This window comes from Zonotrichia albicollis, chromosome 3, assembly GCF_047830755.1.
Source record: "Zonotrichia albicollis isolate bZonAlb1 chromosome 3, bZonAlb1.hap1, whole genome shotgun sequence".
Lineage (NCBI taxonomy): Eukaryota > Metazoa > Chordata > Aves > Passeriformes > Passerellidae > Zonotrichia > Zonotrichia albicollis.
The window spans coordinates 72,245,533-72,265,452 of NC_133821.1; the positions used below are offsets into that span (position 1 = coordinate 72,245,533).

At 39.2% G+C, this 19,920-nt stretch overlaps 1 protein-coding gene across 1 annotated transcript in view; it reads left to right on the top strand.

Annotated features, from left to right (window-relative positions):
- Positions 1–19,920, top strand: part of MTCL3 (MTCL family member 3) — a 43,424-nt gene that overhangs the window by 22,202 nt on the left and 1,302 nt on the right. Inside the window, 5 exon segments of the mRNA XM_074537841.1 lie at positions 6,975–7,046; positions 7,646–8,821; positions 10,111–10,447; positions 17,098–17,204; positions 18,410–18,499. Of these exon segments, the coding sequence (XP_074393942.1) occupies positions 6,975–7,046; positions 7,646–8,821; positions 10,111–10,221 (1,359 nt within the window). The 3' untranslated portion in view covers positions 10,222–10,447; positions 17,098–17,204; positions 18,410–18,499.

Sequence of the window (19,920 nt, forward strand, 5' to 3'; positions counted from 1 at the left end):
TTTCAATATTTAGTGTTTCTCCAACCTTTACCCTGCAGTCTTCACCCAATGTTATTTTATGGGCCTTCTTTCCAGTTAGTAAGACAAAATGTTAATTAGAGTCGGACCTAGAATTGATTCTTGAATAACCCCATTAGGGCTGCTGTGGTATTAATTTGCAGGTGATTTGCTGGTTCAGTGACATTTATTATAAATGCTAAAGAGTCAAATATTTGTTCATGATAGCTAATTAAAAATACATTCCAGTGATCAAATATTTATAATGAGTGGAAGACTGTCAAGCTTCTTTTCAGAATGAGATTTTCACGTTTCTAGCAAAGGGAACATTGAAATACTAGTTTTAGGTCAACCTCTACATTAAGTTTTTAAGTCAGCTTAAGAGTCACAGCCCCTTCCCTTGCTGGGAGTAAGCATTTCCCATAAGAACCTGAGCAAGTTTCAGTTAGGGGAAAAAGTCATCATTTAGGAGGACAGGACATGGGGATCAAGTTTCAGGTCTTATGAGCTTCTAGAAGTTACTGAAGCAGCTGGACACTGCTCTAGCCAGGGCTGCAAGGTCCTTCTTCCCCTCATCTCCAGCCATTGTTGAAATACCAGGAAAAGTATGGGATGCAGGCTTAGGTTATGTCAAATCAGACTGGTACCAGAGTGAGAAAAGTAGGTGTGGGGCTGCCCAAACTTATAAAACACCTTCCTTCCATTTCAGCTCTTAGTCTCCATGGTTTATTTTTTCTAGAGCACCTTCTTTACATGAACTGCTCATCAAAGTGTATTTAATTTGTGGTTGGATCACGCTGGCATAATTTCAGAGCACTGCAGTCTGATGGTCTGTTTTCAATGACCAAACTTTCCTAACACCTTTGAAACTTCTCCATATGTTGTATTACAGAAAATATTTTTCAGCCAATTTACACAGAGTTAGCTTTACAAAAGCATTTCCCCAATTAAACACAGGCAAAAGACCAAGAGTAACAGAAGAATTCATCTTCAATTTTTGCATCGTTTCAAATGAACTCTAAAATCTGATTTTTTGGTGAGATGTTCCTGTAAGTGTAAGTTGTCAGAAGGGCACAGTCTCAGAGGGTGAGCTTCACAGCTCCTTTCTCTGCTGTGCACCTACAGATGCACCTGGATGTGCCTGTGGTTGATGCTGTCCCGCCCTGTGAATCCAGGCGAGGGACTGTAAGTGTTGTCTGTGCATTTAATGTAACTCTTGAGTATTAAATAATGGACACCAATGGACATGTGTGATCAGCCCACAGCTTTCCAGAGCTGCCTTCTCTGTACATTTCCAATGAGCAGTGTAGAGGTGCACACTACGTACAGAATCATTCTTATTTTCCTTCTCACTACTTTTCATTTTTGACACAAATATTTTTCTGTTGGGATAGTGTAACCACACTTTGGTTAATATATATGCATTTGTGCAACCAAGGCAATGAACCTCATCTGGTTGCTCACACTTTCCTGTTCTCATGAAAAGCTATTTGGAATCTCTTCTGAGATATCCTTCTAAGACTGAAAAGCTTTGCATGTGATACTAGGTGTGAAAAAAACCACTCTACATTTGATGGAATATTTTATTAATTTAATTTATAATTGCCATATACATATCTGTGCCTGTGAATATTGCTATTGTTATGTGGTAGTGGTTTTAACTATGTTGATGCGCTGTCTGTCGTGCTGTCAGTCCCAGATAAAGGCTGGAGCAGTGCATTGTATTAGGCTTTGTGCAAACCCTGTCAAAAGGACTGAATCTCTTCTCTCAGAATAGACAAATAGCAGAGCTGGCAAATAAAAACCAACTTAAGAAGCCCTAGGAAAAGTGTAACTATCATCAGTATGCAGCATAATAACTTATTCCTGCACTTGCACTTCAAAATATTCATCATGTTCTGAGATCTTCTTTTACATTTCAGAATTAGGGAGCCAAGTGTAAGATGGTTGTGATTTCTGCATCCATAACAATCCTAGCTGGATAGCACTGGGGAAATAACCATGTCTAGCTCTTCCATGCTTTGAAAGGTTCAAATGGCAGATCTCTTCCTCCTCAGAGAAATTGCTTTCACTGTTTTGTGATATCCTGGTGGATGAAGGAGTGTGTAATCACAGAAAGCAAAGTATCAATTTGGATGGCTCTTTGACCAGGATGTAGTGAGAGCTTTGAAAAGGTGGCTTTCATCTAGTGTAATTTTTTTGAATAAGGAAAAGAAGGAAGCAAATGTCATGAAAGCATAAATATGCTGCTTCAGTTATGCACTGCAAAGAAAGCTTTTACCTAGTTATACCACAATAGTTACTATGATATGCTCTAACAATGTGGTTTTAGTTCAAACTGCAAAACATTTCTCTAGATAAGGTGCAAATATTGCATATCTTTTTCCCTTCTTTTGTATTTTTTCTTATTTAATTGATAAATAAATAATGGTAAAGGATCTGAAAGTGATAACTGAGATAACTCCTAAATAAATGCAAATGAAATCATACAAGTATTGGAGGTCAGCTCCTCTTTTCTACAATATGAAGTCATTCAACTACATGAGAACTGTTTTTATTTCTCTAGTGAACATTTTTTAAATTTTGTATTGCTCCTCAGCAGTGTTTTTGAAACAAGGCAGTTTAAATATGAAAAGAGTGTTGGTACAGCTAATAGGGATATGCTTAGTGTTTGCTTTGTGGACAGGTAGACTGTGCTTTTTGCATTTCAGTTATCCTCTGCTTTTTCATTTGTGGTTTATTTTTGCTAGCAAGTAGAGTACAGAAATATTCAAGACTTCTGCTCTTGAATGGTGGTGGAAGGAGTAAAGTATTGTATCATTCTGTGTGCTCGTGCTAATGACAGACAAAACCAGGGTCTTGAGCTGGCAAATTGCACTAAGACTTATTCTGCACAAATTGCAGAATAAGAAAGACATTTTAAAAACAAAGATTTGTTGTTGTTGTTGTTGTTATTGTTAGAGAATATAAATTTTCAATTTGCCAACACAGATAGTGCCAATTTAGTTTTTATTACGTTAGACCCAGTGGCAGAAAACTAAAAAATCTGTCTTGTGTCTGATTTGATCCAGTTCCATGAGTTACACAGACATATTGATTAAAGGGAAAGTGCAGAGAGAGGCTTAGGGCAAATTTACATTTCCCTGGTGATAGTCACTCTGTGCCACAGAGGGGCACAAGTTTGTGCAGCCCAAAAATGTTTTAGTATTTATTGGCTTTTCAAGACTGTAAAGTGTAGAGTGTTGGGCTTACTCTGATTTTCAAAAGCACTGCAGGTGTGTCACAGCAGTTGGGAGTCAGCTAACCGTAGCCAAGTACAGCACAGTTCTGTGCAGATGAGAAGGTTTGTGGTAGCTGTGGAGCTGCACACCCTTTGCCCTGTTCTGTGAGGAGGAAAAAATGCTGTTGTGGGGTCTCTGCATGCATAAATCCCTTGATGTGTCAGGAATTCCTCCCATGCTTGCCTACCATGACTTTTAGATAATATTCCCCTAGATCAGGCTTGAAATAATCAAACCTAAGCATCTTGAAAAATCTCAGTAGATTTTGCTTCAGGATTCTTTATTAATTCCCAAGACATCTGTTGTAGTTTAGAATAAGGCAGGAAGAATTTGAGCTCATTTTATAGCCTTACTACTTGATAGAGTGTGATGAAATTATGTCTGTGTTATTCTCAGAGTAGATTTCAGACCTCTTTCCACCTGAGAAGCACTGAGCATGACAGGTGATGTTAGGGCTGCACATTTGGCCTGCAATTTAGGGCTGGCAAGAGAAGGATTATGCCATCTTGAGAAGTGCTTAGCATCTCCAGCAAGACATTGGATAAACTCCAGTGAAAGTCACTGAAGAACTGATGCTGCTGAGCACCACAGCAGAATTGCCCTTAGCGTGTGATCTGGTTTGCATCTAATACAAACCTCATCTGCAGTCTTCTCCTGGCTGTGGACACTTCTGAGTAGAATTTTTTTAATTATATGGAAAAAAAATTTATCTGAGCCCACAAACTCTCCTTCACAACAACAATTCTAGCATATGAAGGGCAGATTTTTTGCTACAATTGAGAAAGCAGCAGAGGTGGCTTTTAGTGACAAGCAACGTACAGACAATTTTAGTAATGTCCAGTCTCAGTTTAGTATGAAGATTTGCATGCAGGAGTCTGAGTTGCTATTTTTTCATTCTGCCATATGTTAGTTTGAACATTTTTTTCTTTTTTCCATTTCTCTGTGATGAATTTCATTGCTTATTTCATTAGCAGCAATAATTTTTTTCATGTTGAAAATCGAACTGGAAGACTTCAGTAGTACAAAGCTTGAGAGAACTGATAGAGTAGCTACTGTAAATTGTGAAATGCACATCTGGAAGCAACTCTCAAAAATTTAATATTTATAGCAAAAATTTAATATTTATAGCAGAATATACTTCTTGATATGTGGCATTCTTTGTTTAGTGTAATATTGCCATTGCATCAGTACCCTGACTTGATGTTGTAGGACACTGTGATAGTGAGGATATTTTCTGTCAGCTGAGATGTGTGAGATCTTAACCTCTAGTGATCAGAAATTGTCTCATGGTGTTTTTCATATGAAAAGAGATCATACCAATTCCAGCTGGGCCTAATCTGCTTACCCATATCACCCTGCTAATTGAATTGTGCATGTTCTTCATTGCTTTCTGCTATAAATTTTTTGGTAAATGCTGGGATTTTGCTGGTGAACAATACAAGCTCTAGAGAGTTAGCTCTAATTCAGATAGAGCAGAACAGAAAGTAGTGCCTAATCATTACATAGCCACAACTACTGTTGTAATTTGAATGCTGCTATCCTGGCTACTGAGAGGACCACCAAAAAAATAGAACAAGAAAGGAGAAGAACAAGGGGGTTGTGTTGCACATCAAACCTATAAAAGTACTTTTTCTCATATCTCTTATCTTCTGAAAAGTTACAGGGTACAAAAGAAGTTTCAGCCCAGCATTTCAGAACTTCATTATTTCTGGAGAGATGCTGAGCTCAACAGGGTGAGCAAAAGGCACTTAGGTAATAAAGCAGAAATATAGTTTAGCTATAGCTTATTTATTTATTTGTTTGTTTGTTTGTTTGTTTGTTTATTTAATATTATTACTATCAGTGAGTGGTATTGGCATAAATACAGGGCAAGGAAAAGCTTGCATTGTAAACTGATTTGAAAAGGGTTTTTACAAAGTGGTGATACATAGTAGTATAATTAATGGTAACACAGAGGAGGAACCTACTCCTTTGGAAGTTTAGGGCTTTATAAACTTTTCAATTCTAACAGAAAACAACAGAACAACCCTTTCAAAAATCCATGCACCATTTCTACAACAGGATAACATGTGGGTGACTCTGGAAAAGAACCATTTTGTTTGTATACTAGATTCCAGATTTGCTGGGTTTATACTGAAAGGGATAAATGAGTTAATTGAACTATTTTCATGTCTTTTCTGGATTCCATTAGAAGCCTGTGTTTTACAGCTATCCAGCTATCTAGGTATGATCTTTGATTTGTTTTTTTGTTTGGTCTACTGAGAGCAGTCAATGTTTGCACAAGAGACGTAAAAATTTTATTTATGTGTGGGTCTTTCTGTAGCATTAACTTTTCCTTTTTAGTGAGCAGTCCATGAGTGTAGGAGTTTTTAATAGAGTTGATCTGCAGAAGAAAGAGGATGATTAGTACCAGCAGGCAAATGGTGCACAGGATTGTTGTGTGCAGCATACCCACCCACTGTACTCTATTCCTTGAGAATTATGAACATATTTTACTTCCCAGTCTGTGGAACTGGACAGCTTTTAGGTAGATTCTCCCCCAGCTGGTGCAGAGAACAGTATGTTTCTCACAGGATGTTTCTACCAGAGCACAGTCTCAGAAGGAGATGGTGTTGGTTATCCCTGTCCTGCCTTGCAGCCTACAGTTTACCTGGGGAACATAAAAACTGGGAACAGCTGCAAGTGGGGTGTTATGTATTAACATATTCTCTCATTCGTGTGCCTCTCTCCTGCTGTTTTCTTGATGATCACTATTGAGTGTTGCCAGTGGGATGGTGGCAGTTGTTTTCCACTGCTGCTGTTTTTCCTTAACGAAGTTTCTGCTGTCAGCACCTACAAGATTTTTGCTGGATACATTAGCTGGCTTCAATCCCAGTGCATCCTGTTCTGAAAGCAGGAGTTTCCTTTTTACTCTCTTGGGCTATATAGCAGATGAGAGGACACCAAAGAATCTCACTCATATGGTGGTGCTAACCTGTGTCTGTGTGTTTTGTGTGTTTCTGTTCTTGGGCTGGTATGATTTGTTTCTTTTTAGAATTTTGTAGTCCAAGCGGTTTTAAATGGCATTTACTTGAATATGATCTGAAAACAGAACAAACCTAGTGACCAGAGCTATGTGTGAGTCTGTCCCTAGTGTACACTTAGGGAAGTGTGACTGCAGTGCATTGCAAGCTTGAAGCCTGAGGGTGGACACAGAGAAAGGTGTGGTTGTAGATGCCCACAGATCTTAGTGACGCTGTTTTGTGTAGAAAGTCTAAGACTAAGGCTTTTTTGAAGCGCCCTGGACGCAACAGGGTTAATATCAAATGGGGGAGCTGGGTTTCACTGTTTGTCTCACCTTTCCCATTTGTAAGTTACCACTTGGGAGGCTCATTATCTTACCACTCCTGTCTTGTATTAAACATTCATAATGCACTAGTCTCAAAATGTGTTGAATAAAAAATGTAACGGACTGATAATACTAAAACCTTATTTGTGTGCCATTGCTGTTTCATATTTGGGCTGGGTATGTATATATATATATATAAAATATATATCTTTCCTCTGTACTTGGTATCTCAAAAATTACGAGAAATTAATTCCTGTATAGTTGCATTTGATTTGCTCTATTTTAAAAATTAATGATATACAAATTATATACATCTTTAGTATATCTTTAGAAAAAAATCACTGCATGTCCTTTTGTTGTAATTGCAGCAATCACTGAAGAGGAGAGGAAGCAAAGACCTACCAAAATCAGAAAAAAAGTCACAGCAGACACCAACAGAGGTATGTTGCAAGTAACTGTAGCCTTGATTCCTACGTGGAGACTTCAGGGAACTGTGGAAATGGGGTACATGGTTTACGTATTTGCACTTGGCTTGCTTTTTGCTTTGCCCTTTGTTTTCCTATGTGCTGTGAAATGGAAGAGCTCTTACCCCAGATCTGCAGTCAGGCACCACTAATCTCAACGACTCCCTAAACAAACTTGGTGCTGCAACAGAACCCATCAGCTTCCACCTACTCTGAATTTCAGGCAAAGCAAATGGCAGCAGCAGTGAAACAAGATTTATCAGCTCTATTTGTGCTGACTTCAGGATTTTTGAGCACCGTAAAGTCTGATAATGTTGTAAGCAAAGAAAATATAAGGTTTTTTACAAGCCCCCCTTTTCCAACCCTCTAAGGTACTTCTGGCGACTGTGCAAATTTTAGTCACAAGTAAAACAGTATCTTCCCCTCTTTTTAATTTATTGATCAGTGAAAAAATATTGCAGAAAAATATCTTAGTATCTAAAGCCATGTACCTATGATAATGTAAATTAAGACAATCCCACTGGAGGTCTCCTGTTTGATTTCAAGTTTGTTCAAATACTGCTTTTTTCCCTAAGGATGACAATGAAGACCTGAAGTGCCAGCTACAGTTTGTCAAAGAAGAAGCAGCCTTGATGAGGAAGAAAATGGCTAAAATTGATAAAGAGAAAGACAGATTTGAACACGAGCTGCAAAAATACAGATCATTTTATGGGGATTTGGACAGTCCCTTGCCAAAAGGTGAAGCAGGTGGGCCACCTACCACAAGAGAAGCTGAACTCAAGCTTCGATTGAGGCTTGTGGAGGAGGAAGCTAACATTCTTGGGAGGAAAATAGTTGAACTGGAAGTAGAAAATAGAGGACTGAAAGCAGAGCTCGATGATTTAAGAGGAGATGATTTCTCAGGGACCACTAACCCACTCCTGGGAGAGCAGAATGAATCCCTGTCAGAATTACGACAGCATTTGCAGCTGGTAGAAGATGAAACAGAATTGCTGAGGAGAAATGTAGCTGATTTAGAAGAACAAAACAAGCGCATAACAGCTGAGCTGAACAAATACAAGTACAAGTCTGGGGCCCATGAGAGCTCCAGGCACCATGACAATGCCAAGACGGAAGCGTTACAGGAGGAGCTAAAAGCTGCACGAATGCAGATCAACGAGCTGAGTGGAAAAGTCATGCAGCTCCAGTATGAGAACAGAGTGCTGATGTCCAACATGCAGCGCTACGACCTGGCCTCTCACCTGGGGATCCGTGGCAGCCCCAGAGACAGCGACGCGGAAAGCGATGCGGGAAAAAAGGAGAGCGATGATGATTCCCGTCCCCCTCACCGCAAAAGGGAAGGTCCCATCGGCGGGGAAAGCGACTCTGAAGAGGTGCGCAACATCCGGTGCCTGACGCCCACCAGGTCTTTTTATCCAACGCCGTCGGGGTGGCAGAAGAGCTTCACTGACAGGCAGCAGATGAAGGACATTCGCTCCGAAGCCGAGCGGCTGGGCAAGACAATAGACCGCCTCATTTCCGACACGAGCACCATCATCACAGAGGCAAGAATTTATGTGGCCAACGGAGACCTCTTTGGGCTGATGGACGAGGAGGACGATGGCAGCAGGATACGTGAGCACGAGCTCCTGTACCGCATCAACGCGCAGATGAAGGCCTTCAGGAAGGAGCTCCAGGCTTTCATCGACAGACTGGAAGTTCCAAAGACTTCGGACGATCGAAGTGCAGATGAACCTTTGTCAGTGAGTCAGGTAGACTTTTACTTATTACGGCCTACAGGTAAAAAGGCTCTGCCAAGCAAATTAAACCTCAAATTTGATCTATGGCACAAAAAGAAAATTCTTTATTCTAGGCAGTGAACAAAAATCACTGTTTCCTATATTACGTGAAATTCTTATTTGGCCATATGAAAACATACTCTACCAATAGAGCTATTTGTGAACAGTGAATAAATCTGGTCTCCTGAAAATTAAAATTATGCTCTTGGAGACAGAACATTTTACTCCTTTTTGGCTTTGCAATTGCATTTGACAGAGTTGGGCCTTCATTGCCACTAAAGGCAGTGCAAACGGTATTTTTGGTGCTTATGAACATGATTGTTTTCTTAGTGGATGGGTTCCTATTAAATGGATAAAAGGGAAATTTTATTAATTTTAAACAGGAGGAAATACTAAATTTCAAAAACTGTAGAGAATATGGCAAACCACAGATTAAAAGAAACCATATAAATCTACTTTATAGAGACACAGAGCCACACGTAATGTGAATATTGTAGTTACTGTAATAGATTGCATCTTGTTGAAGGCCTGTTAATCATTGCTTGCATGCAGCAGTAACAAGCATCTCTGTTGTGGTTTGTTTTTGCGCAGAATTGTTTCAGAGAGGTTTTGGGGAGCAAACTCCTTGCTGACTCAAGATCTTTTGCCATGAAAAATGAAAATTACCTACCCTTATCTTATCATGCAATCCTATAGTTGGCATATCTTGTTATTGCTAATGAAGTTATCCAATGTTTTGTAAGTCTCTTGCTGTGGTAATTTACTTTGTGCTGTCTTGCTAGTTTACAGTTGAAGTAGTTGCCAGGTGAAGCTGAAAGCTATTCTTATTCCTATGCTGACTAATTAGTCTTTTGTTTCCTTGTATCAGAAAGTCACAGACGCAGTGAGTTTAAAGCTAATCAATTACTATACATGTATTGCATGAAATCAAACAGAGACGGCACTTAGCATGCTCACTTTCTGATCTAGCACTAGTTCTGAGCTTGTAGAGCTCCCATTGGCTTAAACGCAGAGCACTGCATGGACCTACACAAATTTCAAACAAACTAATTTATATTTTCTCTAAACAAATAATAAAATTGAACATTTAACAATTGGACATTTCAAGGCTTGACCATGCAGAACTCCTACTGAAGTAAATGGGAGATGGGCACTTGGTCCCTCCACAAGCATATTCTGATTCACTATTTATTTTGTTGAAACTTTGGACTTGCTATTCCATTAATTGACTGTTCTCTTTGTCTTTGTATTTACTTTCCCAGATGTTCCAGCCTATCATTTTACTTATTCTCATCCTTGTATTATTTTCATCCCTTTCATACACAACAATATTTAAACTTGTCTTCCTTTTTACACTGTTTTTTGTACTGTAAGTCATTCATCATTTACTGTTCATTGTAGTGTTATTTTCAGTTTGTTTATTTTGTCCACCCTCCAAGATAAGAACTGCAAGAGACATAGTTTCTGTAATAGCCACTGCTGTAAAAACACTGAAGACTACTTGTTTGCCAAAACCAAAGCCAAACCAAAAGAACTGCAAAAAAACATACCAAAAAGTCACCCAGTTGAATAGGAAACCTGCTCACCGTAGTATTCCAGGTAAGCAAGCAGAAAATGGAGTCTTTTACTTTGTCTGGTTTCATAATTTTTGAATAATAATTTCCTGAGGACTGGAACCAATTTAATCTTCTTTAATTTGCACCAAATCAGAAACAAACCAGAAAAATGCAGAGTGGGTGTGAGGACTCTGTTACTTTCCTCTTCTCACTCCTAGAAAAAGAATTTGTATTCCAGCCACATATGAATGGTAATGCCACGTTGTGTGTGTATTCTGCAGTTTTATATCAGAGCTTGTATGTATATTTTGCATAATACGGTGATGATAATGTTTTTCAGCACTGTATTATGTGTATTAGGCCCCAGTCAAAAATAGCTGGTGTATAGAGCACTATATCTGCAATGGTGGCCAGGAGCTGGAGCCTCTGAGAATGAGAATGCATGAGGAGAAGGTATCAGAGTAGCTGAGGAGTCTTCTGAGAGATATAGGCTGGCTGCATTCTCTGTGCTCCAGAGAAATGGCCATGCTACATCCCCAGATTGGAGCAGGACTTTTAAATGGACATAGCAACTCTTGGTTTGCTGAGTGACCCCTGTCTAACCGTGCCATTGGTAGCCAATGCCCGTAGTGAGGGAAGCTTCTGTACATGCGTGTGCATCAGTAGTCACTGAATATTCCTTTCTCTCCTGGGAGAGGCTGAAGTAAGAGTACAGTTGACAAATTTCTTTCTTTCACTCTTACTTAGCAGTTCCTACAAGCAGTAGGTCTCAAACTAGGAAAACCTCATCTGAAATGCCCAGTGGAGCTCACTTTTCTGTTTCATTCAACCCATGCTGAAACCACTGAGTCCCACAAATACGAATTCTCAAAAGGTGAACAAGTATGTGTATTAATGACACTTCTTTTTCTGCTGTTTACACATTGAATAATGTAGTGGTAAAGAGTGGAAATAAATAAAGCAGCTGTTTTTCTAGCTAGTGGTAAGGATTACCTTTGATTTATCATGTTAGCTCTCTGTTCACTTAATGCATTCCCCAGTGAGAACAGTTCATCTCCATGCCTAGGTTATGCTCTGCTACCTGAAATAGCTGAGACACCATTTTTGAGGGAAAATCCTGAGAGAGCAGCAAGAGATGGGGCAATAAAATTTTTGTCACGTGAGTGAAAAAAATAGTAAAAATATTAATTATTAAAAAGTACAGTATTTTTCTTTGTCTAGCTTTCCCTCAACACGCTCTGCAGGTGTAGTGACCTTGATCAGCTAAATCACTCAACTCCTTGATTTAATCCAAATACTTATTCCTACTAGGGGATGTTGTCATCATTATCCATGTTATAGTTAGGGAGATGTATAAAGGAAATTATAATCAATATATGTGAGATTAATAGATAGTTTTGACTACTTTCCTAGCAAAGGATAAAGTCAGGCCCAAAGTAATTCTGAGGAGTTTCTAAGATGCTATAATTTATGCAGTTACCTAAAATTAAGTTCCACATATTAAAAACTATTATGGCAAGATATGATCAAGCCATAACTCACAGTGAATTTCTGTAACTGGAAAAGGCCTTTTGTTTTTCAGCAGCTGCTGGAAATACTAGAGGTTTTTTTTCTCCCCATGAATTTGCAATTCGCACATTAAAAATACAAAAATTTGAGGCTTAAACTTGTCATACCAAATCTTAGCACAAACTTTTTCAGTTTCTTTCTGTTTTAGTATCTCCTGTGGAGGAAAAACCAATCATTTGTGTTTTCTTAAATGCTACTGACTCAATTTCCATAAGAGAGAAAAAGTCATACTTAATCTAAGATCTGAAGTTCTGGGCTTCTAGTTTTTAACCCACACTTGCTTATACCTTTCTTGGTGTTGTATGCAATAATAATGAGTGGAGAAGGTTTGATTTACAGAGAGTGTATCAGTAATACTCTAATGTAGTAATACACTGAATTCATACATTGAATAAATCTTGGAAATTAATTGGGAAAGATTTGTGTCTTTCTCAGAAATCAGAAAATGTAAGAATGAATTACTGCGATGAGAGGTGGGGTTAATCTCTGCACAGCACGGGCGATTACATCCCCCTTGATTTCTCACTGTATTTTTTCTTGAATAAAAGCTGGAGATTTCCATCAGGCATCAACAAAGCAAAATCAAAGCTGAGACCTTTAGGGGCATTTAGGGAGCTATTGCACAAGCAGCAGTCTGAAATTAAAGCACACTAAAGCATACAAAATTATTTTAGAAGCTCTGCACGGTCTTTGAATCTCTCATGAGCAAGGAGAATGGTGAGGAGCCTCACAGAGAAATCTCAGGGAGAAATGAGATGTGTATTTCTTGTCCTTTTGCATTCAGATTGAAGGGAGTGATTTGAGCTGCTGGTCTGTTTCATGCCAGATATTGCACAACTTTAAAAGATGCTGAGAAAGCTAACAGAATGAGTATGGCCATTTATCCATAGCCAGAAGATAAGATCTAGCCAAAGAAATAAGTGTTCTATGTCTTGCTAAATTGAAATAACTTGATATTACGAAATGCAGTAATTATACTTGCCAAGAAAGAAAGCAGATTCTCCCCACTGAGTAACTGGCCTGGTGAGTGAAGACCATCTCACAGGTGAGTGAGCAAAGGCAGCTGAACACATCAGCATCCTCTGGCAGGAGTGCACTGGAGTCAGGCAGGGCACTGCTCATTCACTGATTCCGCCGGCTGCACCGCTCGGAGTTCTGAAGACAAACAGTAAGAAGAATACAGGTTTTGTTTGCATGTGGCAAGGAGCTGGATATGCCAGGTTACCTATCAGTTGAAATCTCATTTAGCAGATTTACAGCTCCCATTTTGGAATATTCTGGTGAAGTATTAATGTTCCAGGGGAAAAAAAGCCATTGAATTTGAACCGTGAAATTGCCTTCATTTAGCACTTCCCTGATATATTAAATTTCTGTTTCCTATGCTCCCAGGGGATTTATTCAGTATTCTTTCAAAAGGAAAAGATCTTCCTTCTGTAGATCTAATTATGATATTGTTTCACTTGTGGAAATTGGCACCATCTCCAGTGAATTTTTATGTAATTTAGGGAATAGGTGCATTTTTTCCTTTAATGCTACCAGAAAAGTTCAATTAAATTAGTTTCCTGAATGCCCTGACAAAATCCCTCTACAGATATTCTCTCTTACTGCTACTGAAAAATTCCCATTATGTTAAAATGACCATTTTCTCCAGGCTCGGAAATACTTCTTTCAACCAAAAATATCCATGCCTGAAGCTCCAGTTGAGAGATAGAATAAGTGTCTGCTGACACATGTCACCAGTGCTTCAGAATCAAAACTAGAAGTGAGCAGGTGCTGTAGTGCAGAAACATGCCTGGCAGTTGGAAAATAGAAAATTGCCAAAAACATGGCTGTCTAGATATGTGTTATAAAAAGAGATGAACTGCACATGAACTTCAGGAGTTGTTTACGAAAACAAGCAGAGCTTCAGGGTATTACATGCCCTTCTCCTTAGTCACCCCAGAATCTGATAGGTGAGTAGGAGACTTCTAAAGGCATCAGTATCAGGGACGTAGTTCCCATTGGCTTACATTTCTGTCTCTGATTTAATGCCAGGGGAAGTGATATTCAAATCCAACTTTTGCCATTACACATGCAGTTGCCTATGGGGAAAATTACGGTGGCTCTATTTAAAGTAAACATCTAAAGTATCTGCCACCGATTTCCAATGTAACCTTGGAGCAGCAACATGACATAACACTTTGCTGGCTCTGCCTCTCCACTGAGTTATATGCTATTGCAGAAGCACACAACAGAAAAAGGAGACAGAGTTTGTATTCCCTTCTGCCCGTTTCCCATTGTATACAGCCACTCCCAAGGTGTATATACCAGGATTATCAAGGCGTACATCATTCAGGAATCTAAACTAGATTTAGAGCAGTGCTCTTCTTCTTTCTTGTCACTAGCTTTTGTGGCCATAGCAGAATGGGTGTGCCATAACCAAGCTGGGGCAGCACAGCCAAAGATACCCTGAAGTAGTCTTCAGTAGATTTCATCAGCCACTGCTCTGAGTATATCATCAGATCATAGCTCATGCTGAAACTCATGCTGCTTTATCTCCAGTCTTGCATGATGCAGAGAAATTTAGCAGAGGTCTTGTTTAAAATGCCCTTGCACCTTTTTTTTTATCTTTTTCTTTTTTCTTTTTATTTATTTTTTTTTGAGGTGCTGATTTTTGACCCAAGCATTAATGGTACCAGATATGGACAGAATATACTTTTTGAAAGTGGAAGCAATATGTTGGATGTAATAAGCCTACAGTAGTCTTCCTGCTTATTTTATCTGTGCCAGATACCAAGAAGCCAAATTTGCTGCTTTGTCTGCTGATGCTGGAGGAGGGACAGTTGGGACAGTCTCTATTGAATAATTTCCTGAAATTCTCTACTGCTAAAATTCTCTACTGCTACACTTAAGGGTATATAGGACAATGATCCCATGTTTTTACAATTCACTTCATGTTTTCTTTGTCTCACCTTTTCCATATAAGGATGAATTTAGTGTGTTCCTTAGACCTATGAAGTGTGTCCAGTGCTTGTCTCCTAATAAGCCCCTGAGTCTTGCACATTTCTACTTCCTCACACTGACAGAAATGAAGGCTTCTGCCTGTCTGAGAACTCAAGCCTGGGATTTAGCCCATTGTTTTATTTATTTTTACTGTTTTTACTTCAAAGAGTGCACATAGCAAGACAAGAGGCATGGAGTTAGCAATATTAATGACACAAGAATAATAGCCTCTGTTGATGGATAAGAGTAAAAAAGCATGTCTGAAGAGTCTGCCTCCATGTGCAGTAGTGCAGCTGTGCTGGCTTCAGGGAGGAGGCAGTGTGCTGATGCCTGGCCTCCAGCTGTGGGCTCAGCTCTGCTCCCAAGCACTCCGCTTCCCTCCCAGCCATGTCAGCTGGCACTTGAGACCTAACCTCACAAAAGAAAGTCATACTGTTTCTTTAGATTTAAATCCTCAGAGTTTGGAGTCTGGGGATTTTCTTCAGGAACATTCAGTTGTGTACTTGGGGTAAATTTGTTCAATTTTTAGATCATCTTTACAATTTTCACAAATAGCCCAAGTCCCATTATTTAAGTTACGTGTGAGCAGAATAAGCACCCAATTATTGCACTCGCTGAGACTTACAGCTAGACCATATAAGGAGAAAAAATGTGTTTTCCCTGAAACCTGGTTTGGTATTTACTATAAAATGCACCCAGAGTTAAAATTTTTATACTGGATTTTGTCATGGATTTTGTCAGATAAAAACTTACTGTTCCAACGAGGAGAGTGCTGACTAAACAAAGGATGTGCGAATCCTCATATTGTGCCCTTTTCCTCACTGATCCTCTTGTCATCAGCTGCACTGCCCACAAAAATATGTTCCTGCTTAGGGCATTCCAGGACATCTGTCTGACAGCACGATTTGTCCAGTTTTGTGCTGCCTCAATCAGGTATTTTGTGGCCCTTACCCAGGCACACATGGGGCAAAACATTCCCTGAAAGGTGAATTTGCTGCCAGTCTCAGCTGCAGTGTGCAGACACACCCAAGCACCAGTGCCCAGCAGGGCAGTGCCTACGAGGCTTCCCCCCGGGGATCTCTCAGGAGCTGCCAAACAATGGGAGCAGTTTAACCCAGGGGGCAGTGGGGGAATTATCGTGGTGGTCAGAGACCTGAAGAGTGAGCTGGGCTCCTCCTGCCTGCGGCTCAGCAGGGGGAGCAGCTGAATTTTGCTGCTCTGGCTTCAGGTTCTCCTGTGGACTTTCGCTTGCTGGATGCTTTTGTCATCCCATGCCAACACTTGCTGTGGACACTCCTAGGGATTTATATCCAGCCCAAGGTGTTTTTGGACCTTCTTTACCAGCCTTGTGCCAGAGATGTGTTTCCCTGTTCAAGGCAGATTCTTCATCCAATTTCAAGAGTTTTGCTTTGCTGAGATACAAAGTGAATTAACAGACTGTAGAATCTGATCCAGAAACACTATAAAGTATCAGGAATATTTGAGTGTATCCCAAAGAAACCGTTACTGCCATTCCCAGAATGCAAGACAGTAGGATTGCACAGTGCCCAATAATTCTGCATGTCATAACTGAGAGCATATTTAGAATACAGAAAGGGATTTTAGGGAGGAGTAGTTTGCTTTTAGCTCTTTAGGATAGCTGTTAACCAGAAAAACCTCTGCTTTAAACAAAACTCCTTTTACAAAGCAGTTAAGGAGGATCAAGTTGCAAATCTCAAAATGATCATACTAAAAAATATAATGCTGAAAATGGGGTCTGGAAGACAGCAAAAATCTTCCTTTACAGCATAGACAACAATAAAAGAAACCTAAAACTGCCTATTGTCACAGGTTCGATATTAACACTAGCTGATTTGGCAAGATTTAAAGACTGGACTGCACTATAAAACCTAAAAATGTCCCGGAGTTGGAGTTGTTTACACAAAATATGAGGAGATATAAAGTTACAAAGCTGGGGGTTGGAAGAGATGGCTTTAAAACCATCCTCCGTGCACTGACGTCACGTGGAAGCCAGCTGCGGGGATGATGCTGAACGGAACTCTTTTCCAGTTTGCAAAAGTTGAGCATTTATTCAAAGAGAGTTGCAAATGCTGCCCCCGTTGAAAAGCTGTGTCTTGCTTAGTTTTCTTACTTCTTTTAAAGATCAAGATTCACAGAACAGGATCCCTGCTAGCTGTGTGTTTCACTGCTTTCTCTGCTGCCTGGAAATGGACTGAAAAACTCCTAAAGGATCTCTTATTCCATGAAAGGTATGGTTGCAGTTTATTTCAAATCAATGTCTTTGAACAGTTAAGATTAAAAAAGAAGGCAAATTCCTGATGTGGCAAGCAGTTATTTAAACATTCCTCTTAGTGTTATTTATGTGTAATGTGAGTTCATATGTGTTATATATGGTCTTTATTCTTTAAGTTCAGGTAGTTTTTTTTAGTGCAGACAGAGATATATAAACAGAACAGGGGTGACAGTATGTGTGCACTTGAATTCTTTCTTTCTTTCTCTCTCTCTCTCTCTCTCTCTCTTTCTCTCTCTCTCTTTCTCTCTTTTTTTCCCCTTTTTCTTTTTCCTTTTTTTTTCCCATTCTCTTTCTTTCACTCTCTCATTTCTCCCTCTTTTCTATCCCTTCTCTCACTCAACTGCACTTTCTTTTAATGTATAAAGTGCATGTTATCGTGACACATGGCACGCATTTATAATTGAACAAATACATACGTTTACAATTTTCTTAGTCATCCAAAATACAGCACTTATTTGGAAATATAATTTGATTGCATTTTTTTCTGTAAAAACAAGGGAAGATTTGTGCATCTGAATGATTATGCACATCCAATCTGATTAAACTCTGGTGAAAAATAACATCTCAGCTGATGTCAAGCTGATTATTTTCAGAAGTTGCTAGAGGTTGTTTGCAAATTATCTTGTATTTTTAATATGTGGCTAGAAAGGGTAAGATATGGGGGAATAATGACTAACATCAAATAGTGGCTTTAAACATTTTTTGCTTGAGAGGAGGAAGGGCTAAAGGAAAAGTTATAGCAAAATGCAGCTGATGCAGACAAAATTGATTATTTGCTTAATTTGATTGCTGTAATGAGCTTCTGACCTTGTCTAGGACATGGAGAAATTGCCAATACTGCAAGAGCACAGATATTGTTCTGATCCACAGAGCAAATGATAATGTGACATTTTACATGCTTTGGGTTGCTTTAACAATGTGAAATACCCATGGGGAAATCTCAGTGCACTATACACACAGAGGGTGTATTACCAGGACTGCACATTGTTCTCCACCAAAATAACCCCAAACAAACCCAAATGAAACACCAAGAAAAAGTGGGGGGAAAGAGAAGTAGAAATGGGAGTCAAAGTTTCTGAGGAACTGATCCACTATAAAATAGCAGCAAAGCTGTATAGTCATCCAGCTGCTAATATCAATAAACATGAATTTTCTTCTCAGAATTTATGTCAAGAGGAAATCAGAGAAGCCTAAGAAACAATACTCGTCTTTTTTGGATCTTAGAGCTACAAGTGACCATCTGTAACTTCTGTAACTATCCTCTTTCAAGACTTGCTTTCCTTCTGACTGTCTTCAGTCTTTTTTTATAATCAAAGTTCCGTATGAAACAATTTAAAAATTGTTAAGATGAATGCCAGCATGGCAATAATAGTTTCCAGCACTAAGGAAGCACCAGAGGCCTTTTCAATGCTATATTCATGCTTAAAAGGAGTACATATTATATCTGTTCTTATGTGTGTAAAAACAAATATGCTATATAGTATTGACCTTTCTAGTAATATGTGGCTGACTAAAGCATGGTCATTATTACTAATAGTGCACTAGCAAAATCACCATTTGTGCAAGTTTTTGACCGATTATGTCTGCCTGTCTTGTTCATGACTCTACAGCATTTACACATAGGGAGTTTTCTTTTTTTTTTTTCTGACATATATTTGTATAAGGGTTATAGTGGAGCAGAGAGTTGACTTTTGTTTATTTCTCAGAGGTATCCTGAAAGGTTATTAAGATGTAAATGTGGGGAAAAAAAATAATCAAATGGCAGTACTAAAAATTGTAAGCTTTGAATTAGCAAGGTGAGGAAGTAATGCAATATTCTTAAAGTTCATTAGCAATAGATGTTTAGATTGCAATGGATCTTAAGTGTAATAGAATTTTTTTTGCAAGTTGTTTTTGGTCAGCGCTTACTGGAGTCTGGCACAAAGCTGAAACACTGGCCTGGAGAGGTGCAGTCTCTGTAGCCTGGCTGCCTTCCCTAAGAGGCCGTGAGCAAACCAGTACTTGGCTTCTTTTTTGATGAGAATTCTGTGCTGTCTTTCAGCAGCTCCTAGTTTCAAGATGGTTTATGGTTTTATGAAGTTGCTCTGTATGTTTTTAGGCAGGGGAAAGAAGGAGGGTTTGGAATCTGTTTGTAGGTAGTTGAGGGACAGGTTATCATTTCAGAGCTCCAAGGCAGGAACTTGGGGCAAACTGGTCTGCAAGCCCTGAGTTAGGGCTGGGCATGTGATGGCTTCAGAGATCCTGTGGGAGAACTTGTGTGACCCAGAAACCTAAGTAACCTGTTGGGTTTCCTCTGAGCTCTTCTGCTTACTGGTACATGAAAGAAGCTGACTCAAGTTTAACCTCGTCTTCCCAGTCAGCTGAGATAAAGCAGACACAGTAAATGGTGGTTACATGGTAACCACAGCTAAACCAACAAGAGGTGCCAGTAACATAAGGGATGGGGAAGAACTTTGCTCAGGAATTAATTTTTACTATATCATAGGAAATGTGGGCAGTAAAATCAGCAGTTCCTGTGAGTTGACAATCACTGATCATCAGTCAGGGAAAAGAACAAATTGCAGAAAGATAAACTGGGCTTATTCCTAATTAACCCTCTGATAATTCAATTTCCTACATATTTGATTTCTGACAGGAGCAGAAAGCAATGCAGAGGCATTTTATTACTAGAA